Source organism: Octopus bimaculoides, chromosome 2, assembly GCF_001194135.2.
Source record: "Octopus bimaculoides isolate UCB-OBI-ISO-001 chromosome 2, ASM119413v2, whole genome shotgun sequence".
Classification (NCBI taxonomy): Eukaryota; Metazoa; Mollusca; class Cephalopoda; order Octopoda; family Octopodidae; genus Octopus; species Octopus bimaculoides.
The window spans coordinates 115,377,326-115,387,064 of NC_068982.1; the positions used below are offsets into that span (position 1 = coordinate 115,377,326).

Sequence of the window (9,739 nt, forward strand, 5' to 3'; positions counted from 1 at the left end):
ATATATATATGCACAACTTTCATACACACAAAAACAGATATGTATGTACACACATGAATACAAAACGAAATCTGAACTTGTTGCCTCTCATGGGAAAATTGACAAGACTTTGCTGATTGGTGACATACTGTGTATGACAGAACCATCCAACTAGGTTAGCCAAAACAAATAACACGAGTGTATATATGGCATCATTTTATACATCCATGTCCAAGCTGCCAGAAGTCTACATCACCAGCTTCTTTGATAGTATCACATCCCTCAAATACAGGTTAGGTTATCTACATCCACCTCCATGTCCCTCAAACTATCAATGCCTTTATCTCTTATGCCCCTACTGCTCATCTCTCAATTACACCCTACACTTTTCAATCACATTGTTCTACCACCGTGCTGCCAGTGTGACTAACAACGGCACTGCATCTCCTCTTTTCATTGTACAGAGTTTCCAGAGTAAATAAGGATGCTACTCCATCTCCCTTACTCACATCAATATACTAGGCACCTGTCGTCCTTGTCACTCTAGCAGTCTTATCTATCTTGAGTCACCAGAAGTCTCTTCAACATGATTCACAATAGATATCCTACCTATACAACTCCACTGCCTAATTGCTATAAATATCCATTATTCAGCCTCACCATTTATCCACTCCTTGCTGTCCATTCACATGTTCACTCTATTGTGTTTAGTATGGAGACAAAAAGACTTCAGTTTTAAACAATTTGCTCGCTCTGTAAATTGGTGTTAGGAAGAGCATCCACAAATCAAGTCATTAAATAAAACTTGTGAATAGGATGTAGTAAACTAGCCCATCATGAAGTTTATCAACACCAGTTCAACCCATCCCAGCAAAGAAAGCTGACATAATAAAGTTGTGTATGTGTGAATATGATTTTACATACAAATACACACAAACATCATTTTAATGTCCACTTTCCCATGCTTGCATAGAGTTCTAGACAAGTTTTCTATGGTTGGATGCCCTTCCCTTTGCCAACTTTTACTCATTTCCAAGTACACAAACATATACTTGCAGACAATGACTTTGGGCTGCCCAAGGAGCTATCACCTGAAGCACCACTGAGGTCCTGTGATAGGCAAGTGAACTTTTTAACCACACACGTGGTGTGTATGTGTATAGTGATAAAGGGTTTAAGAAATCCAGATGAATATCTCAGCACTCCAAAGAAAGAAAGAAAAAAACGGTCTGAGAGGATGTCAAGTGAAGATGGGTCATTCTACACAAACTCTAAGTTCAACAAGATTCACCAATCAATTGTGTTAATTGTAAGAGTATAATAACAATCAGACTAAAAAAATTACATTGTTACATAATTTTATTCAAAGGTTATGATTGCTTTGAATGGCTAGAGGAACTTCAGTAAATGGAAGTTGTAGATAACTAAAATATCAAATTACCTTCTTTGATTTAATATAAAACTTTCCAATGCTATCATACCCAATGACGAGCATAGCAGAATAGAATTACAAGGGTATCAAGTCACAAAAGTTAGAGTTATAGATCAGAATGGATGAGATGTGTTCAGAAGTACTCTTGATGCCCCTTTTTCTTGTAAAACAGTTGCAGATGTATTTAGTTAAGTAAGCCAGTGTATGTGGCATTCACTGACTTGGAGAAAATCATCAATAGGGTCATATTAGCTGTGATATGGTGGTCACTGAAGAAGTCAGATAAATGGTATGGTAGAGCCATACAGGGATGCTTTAGTCAGTAATGTACAACAATGAATTTAATTCACCAGGAGACCCCCTCCTATTCACCATGGTCCACAAGGCCATAAAAAAGAACTTTAAGATCAGTTGCCTTCGGTAACAACCACATACTGATGACTTCATAGTGGAAAATATAGTAGAATTAGAAAAGGAATACCTGGAATCAAAGGGCCTTATGAAGTTAACATAGCAAAGACCAAAATTCTAGTTGGCAGGAAAACAGACAAGACTCTACTCCCTTCAGGAAAATAACCCTAATCAATGTGTAGGAAAGGCATAGGCATAGGTAGAAATTCCATATGGTGTATTCAGTGCAAGTAATGGAGCCAAGAAAAGCAGTGGAATCGGAGAAAGGGTGAGAGAAGAAGACTATGAGGCAGATGTGAAGAAGCAACAAATACTATGAACACCTGGGAAAGATTTTCAGAATGCCCAGGATGTAATAGATAATTTCTATTACATAGGTAATCTAATAAGCAGAGGATGTTCTGGAATAAAAACAGAAAGGAAAGTTCAGGAAGCTTTTACAAAGGGTCTTTTTCTCTGATGAAATGTACATTGTATATGAACACATTATGTAGTTGTGGAGATGGGAATGCAGAAAGGAACAGAATACTCTGTAGGATGTGCAATGTCAGTGTGTATTTAAGTAGTGAAGGATGATAAAGATGAGACAAAGGACTGAGATGATAGTCAATTTGCTGAGCCTAAGAAGACCCATCCAGCACAGTAAAAGTGAGACCCTAAAAGTATTATGTTTATACACTTACTGTCCCCTGTTCCTGCTCCCAATCTGTCCCTACCAAGCCCTCACTACTTCTCAGCTTCTAGCATCCATTTCTCTGTCAGTCTTCTAACTAGCTGCTGTAATCATGAGAGCAGAATTTGCACAGAATTCATTCCTTTTAGTACAACTAGTTAACTCTTCTTAGAACAACTTATGTAACTCATCCATGTGCATCACATGACTAAACCATTAGTCTTCTCTCAAGCACATATCTGATTCCTCTTATGCCTAACTATTCTTTCAATACAAAATATAAAAAGCTAATTAAGCCTTACTTTTACAGCATGGAGTACTTTACACTCAAGGAGGTGGAATAAAACTAAAATGAATAGAAACATCAAAGTTGTGTTCTTTATCTTCATCATTTCAGGTTTTATGCTGGTATGGGTTAAATCTATGTATATATGTAAAGAAAAACAAATTGGACCCAAACCTATAATAAAGGAAAACAGGCTCATGCAAGCATAGAAAAATGGTTGTTAAGATGATATTTTATTTGTATCTGTTTAATTTATATTGTATTTTGCAGTTAATGAAGCTTCTATAGCTGTTTGCATTTTTTTGCTTTTGGAATTGTCAATTAGTATATCCAATTTCATTTTGCATACATTATGAGGTGTGACATGACCTTGTTGCAAATGCATCTCCAGCTGATGTATAGAGGCTCTGTATTTGAGTGCCTAATGTAATAATGGGTTCGAATTTTGGCACAAGCCCAGCAATTTTGGGGGAGGAGGTTAATTTAATCCCATCAACACCAGTACTATTCGAACAACATAAAGATGAACAAAATGCTACTAAACATTTTGTCCAATGTTCTAAAGATTCTGCCACCCTGCTGCCTTGAGTGCCTAATGTAATAATAATAATCTCTTACTATAAAAAAAAAAATTTTTTTAAAAAGCTGGCAGCTATAAAATAATGACCCAATTATGTCTTTGTCCAATCCATGCTAGCATGGAAAGAAGAAAGCCATCAATATGTCTAATTTATTAGCATGTGAAGCTTCTTGAAAGTTATTCCGAAATTTAAATGAAATACTTATGCATATGCCTGAAGACATGCAGAATGGCAATATTTAAGCAGAAGCATATTAGCTCATTTGTTACTATGGCAGCCATGGATGGCCGAGAATTTTATTGGTGAATGTTGCCAATTCAACCAATAATGGCTGAACTAACCTAGTTATATTTAAATGAAAATTTCAGTGCAACTCTTGTTAGTACATTCGTGAAAACATAATTTCACAATGTAAAATGAGTCAGTGTCCAAAATTATTTCATATTATATCTGAGTCCTGCAAATTTTTGTAGTTTTTTTTTTTTTCCCCTATTTTTTTCTACTTCGATTTTCTAGGATGTTTCACTATGAATGAAAACTGGATGCCAGTTTCATGTTGTCAAGCAGTGAGTTTGAATCCGAAGTATTTGCAAAAGAAAACATAGGAAAGTCTAAGAAAATATAAGGCAAACATAAAAACCACATGTGTGATTATGAATCAGATATTTCTTTTTGGAAAGCAAAACAATTCTGACAACAGTTCCAATAATGATTGAAAAAATTAAAAAAATTGTACCTGAATATAGTAAAAATCTTTTTAAAATGTTTATCTTTACCAGGTGGTGCTATTAAGTTAGGCATGGCCTAGATCTATACTGGCCGAAAGTTACCTTTTCGGTTATTATATATTTTTTTTTTTTTACTTTTGCCTTTGAAGCAATTACTGTGGAAGCAAGACATTATGTAGAATATAAAGATGAAAAAAAATATAGTTTGAAGTTTCCCACATACTTGGAAGAAAGAAATCCAATTATCTTAGGGATATTGTGTGTTTGTGTGTGTAATTCAATTTCAATAATTTTGTTGAATTTACCTTTAATTAGATTTGCTTTGAGACAAAAATTATGAAACATTTGGTAAAAGAATTTTTTGTTAAATTATGTTCCAAAAATCACAATGGTTGTCTTGAAAGTGGTCTTATTACACTATTTTAGAATTTAATAGAAACATTGAAATATGATTAATTTCAGAGATATGACTGGGTGCACCCCCACCCCATTCATCTTTTCCAACAGGAGAACAATCCCTCACAATCATGTGTAAAATGTACATAACTACTGCAACCCCCAACCCTGAGCCTACTATATTTCTCTCCATCATTTGCTACAGTCACCTCTATCCTACTGACTCAACCAGTCCAAACCTGTGTCACTCCACTTATTCTCATCACACGAAATTCCTCAAGTTCATGTCCTGACACATCATCATCTTTCTAACTATTCCTACCTTACTCTCTAACTGGAGTATCCATGTATCTACTCTACAATAAGACACATCCCTGTTCCTCTAAACTCTTGACATCTCATCAACTGGTACAAAGCCAACCCACTCAACAATACTCTCCCCTCCTCCCTTGTAAGTTATTTGGTGACCCTGTCAGTGATGGGGCCATGTAAAAAGCACGTAGTACACTGTAAAGTGGTTGGGCTAAGAAAGGAATCCAGCTGAAAATGTTTAGTTTCCATACTAGCATAGATTGGTTGTCCAAGTCAGTTTATATCAGAGTTGGTACCCTTGAAGATGGGTCAGAGACCTGTACCTCACTTGAACATTTTACTTTTGGCTTGGTATCCTCAACTAGGTGGCCTTTCTATGGTTAACAACTTCACACTGTCCTAGGATCATGTCCATAAAATTAGTGAGATTGCATTGTACCCTTATCACTATGATGCTTTCACTCACTCCAGGTTAAGTGGCTGAGATGAATAGAAGCAAGAGAGATGACAGAAGAATCAGGTGGATGAGGGGAGCAAGAATGTGATGTTATTAGCCTAAAATACAATAGTTATATGGGAGGAGCTGATCAAACAAATCAGATGAGCCATTACCTGGTTGGTAATGACTAGGTGGTGATACATGGTTTGGTATATAGTAAACAAGAATATTGTGAATATGTTTTTACTGTATATCAAATCAGGAAGGGATCAAAAGCAATTCGACCATCTGCAATTCTAAGTAGATGCACCAATGGAATTGAAGATAAATTATCCATCGAAAAAATAACTGTTGGGGAAAAAGGCAAAAGCCTGCCAGAAGTACATCTCACTGACTTCAGCCTATCTCCATCAAATAAAAAATCTGTGCACTGAATGCCAACATTAGAAAAGGGAAGCTCCAGTGAACAATCACTTGAAACAACTGTTTTAGTGTGCATTCTGCAAGGTTCTGCATTATGCAGAGTGAGATATATTGTAAGTTTCCATAACAGGAGGAATGTATAATTTGTATTTAGTTAATTTTGAGTTTTATAAAATACTTTTTCAAATTTAGTATTTATTTATTTATTTATTCTATTTACTTGTAAGCTGAGTGACTACTTCTGATTAATTTATATTTGTGAATAATTATTGCATATGTATGCATTCATGTGTGTGGATAGTTTTTGTAGTTTTCTTTAGTCCTCAGTTCCAATATTTTGTTGTATTTTTACCTTTATGGTACACCTGTTTTATGTATATTTTTAGTTGAATTGAAAATTCTATAATATGCACAATTCTTCTGTATTGAAATGTATACCCAGCTTCAAAAACAAAGTTCATAATTTTACAATTTGCTGAATTTACCTGTAAGCTGATTCACTTAAAGAGAAATATTACATAATGGATTTTGAAACTTTTTGTGCTCCAAAAATCATGTTCGCAAGTCAATAGATAAAAATGTTATAGCTGTTTATGAAATTGGTCTAAATTCATGACTATTTTAGAATTCAATTGAAACACATGGGGTGTCTATTTTCGTTAGACTATAGTAACGAAAGGACTTAAAAAAAAAAAAATGAACCATCAGACAAAGCAATTATAAAAAAATTTTTTAAATGAGGTATAAATGAAATGTCATGAAGTTATCTTATTTTCCAGTTTACAATGTTACAGCAAAGGATTTAAGAAACTAAGACGATTAGGTAAACCAAAAAAAAAAAAAGACAACAACAAAAAAACCCCTTAAATTCACAAAGCAAAATAATGAAATCATCCCCATTTCAAATAAAATTGCACAAATAAGCTTGACTTAGAACTATTGTTATAAGTTTCTTATTTTGCTCTGATAAAATCACATTACATACACAAAAAAATCTTTATAAAACTAGCTAAATGTCCAACCATAACTATTTTCAATCAATTTTAATCTACATAAGTATTTGAAGAATTTTGCCCAATTAAAGTCTACAAGCAATTACAATGAAATATTTAATTGTTGCTTCTTCAGAAAATAAGTTGCTTTGTGCTGAACAGTAATATAGTTTCGAAAATATTTCATAAAATCAAGCCATGAATATTAAGGACAAAAAAATTTTTATATGAATACTTACCATATCCAGCTCCATCTTCAAAGGGTCTCTTGATACCCTGTCCATCTCCAGCAGGTTGGTTTATTTTGGCGGCAATCTGATGAATAGCAAAATTAATGTTATACATATTTGGCATACTTTAAAAAATACAACAAATTAAAACATTTTTATACATGTGTGTGTATATGTGCAGACATGGTTATATAGTTAAGTTTGCATTATATATAGAGAGATAAAAACATACAGGCTCTGTGATATCCTCAACACCCTATCTAATACATGTTTCAACCTGTGCTAAATTGCACTTCCAACCAGCACTCACCCCGGGTTACCGTTACGAGCTCAAGACTGGAGATTTCAAAATGTTGATTGTCTCTAAATGTTTATTTCGCTGCCATTTCTGAAAACTATGCCTGAGCCAACACACTAAAAAGTAGACCAAAAGCTTAATGGCATTCTGGAATTGGAACATTTGCATAAATGGTAGGTGAACAGTGTCAAAATTTTACTAGTCAAAAACTCCCAAATTGTATATTAAAAAAGAAAAAGCTTGAAAATGTTGATTTAAAAAAGAAAAAGGATATTTTTTAATCCAAAGGAAAGAAAGAGACTAAAGTATGGGTTTTATTCAAACTGTGGGGATTTGGGAGAGGGGGAACTTTGTTGTTAGCAAATTTATCCGGAAGAAGTTACTTGACAAGAACTACAATGCAGAAAACCTAATTCATATCTAGCCCTTAGATTTGGATTTAATATAATTAAGGTATCAACTTCTTTCATAGGTTCTTCCACATGTCTAAAGGAGCATTATCTTGTAGAATGTCCTCTTAGAATGCAATTTTGACACCATGGTAGAGCTCGTTTCTGTAGCTGGTTAACTTCATCACACAAAATCCTGGTTAATGTGTCTTCTTGAACTTGCACATAGTATGTGTAATGCTGATCTAATTTTGTTCTGCTTGAAGGAATAGACAAAGCCCAGTACATTATACTTTGGTAATGTTTAACACTGATGTGATCATTAGTATTAAGGGTTATGAGAATAGTGGCTGAGTGTCAAAAAATTTCAACTTCCTCTGATCCGCTTTTTTTATTCTTTCAATTTAATATGTACAGCACTGAGACTTCACAATGATCTAGAATGAGACTTCAAGCTTTAAAAAAAAAAAAAACTTTTTAAGATTATATTAGTCTAATAAATTAAGATATAGATCCGTTTCTTATATTCTGTACACATAAGTTATTTATGTGAAACCCAAAATGGAAAACCAACTCTATTTCTGCCATAAAATCATAAAGATCTGAGGCATTTTACCAATATCAAATGAATAACCATCACCATCTGTACCAATACAAACATATAAACCTTATTTTATTTCAGAAGTTCTTGTCTGCAAAAATTACAGTAAGCATTCCATTTCAATATTCTACTTGCAGTTTAATTCTATCATCTAAGTATTCATTTTGAAAAAATTGCTACAGGTGACTACAACCATCTCATTACAACTTTTGTCTTTCAAAATTACTCGATGCATTTGAATCTTTCACTTGCAAAGATTGATACAGACATCAGAGTTGGCTATTTTCTACCGTCTTGTAAGGGATTGTTTATGTTACATTACAAAAAGTATACACTTATTACAAAGACAGTATGCTACTAGACTAAACTACTGAGCAACCCAACAAGTTTTGTTACTGTGAAATCCAGGTATATTTGACAGTTCAATTATCTCCTTAGTTTGCCAAACTGTGGTGTCAGAATATCAAAATATCTACTCAAGATAGGTCAAGTTACTTTTATACTTTACCCTCTCTCATCACTTCACATCTCTGCACATCTATTCTTCTTCAGTCATAAGGACCACTTTCAGCTTTAATCCTGAAAATTTCAAGATGCCCTCTTTATAGTTGGTGCCACACACAAAAGCACTCTAGAAAGTGGTTGGCATTAGGCAGTGCATGAAGCTTTAAAAGCTGTGCCAATACAGATATTGGAGCACAATAAAATCCTTTAACAACGGATCTTATCAAGCTGTCCAACCATGCATTTTGCTATGCTTGCATGGCCTGATGCCCTTCTCGTTGCCAACTCTCAAATGGTTTCACCTAAGGTAATAATTCCTTAAGTCCTTGAAACAAGCAACCTATCCGTCAAAATATTGCAAACAAATGACACTGCTTGTATGACTGGTAGCTTGTTTACAATTATCATACAAATATCAAGATGAGGGCAAGGCACACAGGCATACAAATGACAAGTTTTCTACCAACATCTTTGCAGCAAACTGAAGTAACAGGGATATAAAGATGAGCACAAAGCTGGGGGAAGGAAGAGAGAAAAATGAAACATCTGTAAATGTATATATTATAAAGATCGTTGAAACGGACTAATGCAGTTAGATAGACAAATAAATAAATGGATGAAAAAGTTCAAAATTTAAAATTGGAGGAGGGGCGAAATTTGAGCCCTTTATTAAACTTTATAACATTAATTATTAAACAATGTTTGAAATGATCCATTTCTAAATCTGAGAGAGACTTAAGCAGCAGTGTTACGATAAAGTAGTTGTATACTGTCAACTTAATGTGACAGTCAGGGACATGTCCCTGAATGCAGGCTAAGCTGGCTGGAGGTGCTTGTCTCCCCCTTGTAAACACAAGGACACAGGAAATGTGTCAAGGCCGACTGGAAGCGGTCCAGCTTCCTAGGGCTAAATAGCAGTAGTATGATTCCCTTATTAGGACTGTCACGTTAAGTTGACAGTATACTACTTTAAACAATGTTTGTTTCTCATAAATGATTTACTTTCTATTAAATTTCGATTTGTACATGTTCGTCAATACGCTACGATATCTTTAAAGTAAACAA

General features: G+C 34.3%; 1 protein-coding gene across 4 annotated transcripts in view; it reads right to left on the reverse strand.

Moving 5' to 3' along the window:
- LOC106879355 (far upstream element-binding protein 1) overlaps nt 1-9,739 on the reverse strand; it is a 54,595-nt gene that overhangs the window by 37,681 nt on the left and 7,175 nt on the right. For all 4 annotated transcript variants that reach the window (XM_014928870.2, XM_014928871.2, XM_014928869.2 and 1 more), the window contains exon 2: nt 6,892-6,967. In XM_014928870.2, coding sequence (XP_014784356.1) covers nt 6,892-6,967 — 76 coding nt within the window. The remainder of the gene's footprint in view (nt 1-6,891; nt 6,968-9,739) is intronic.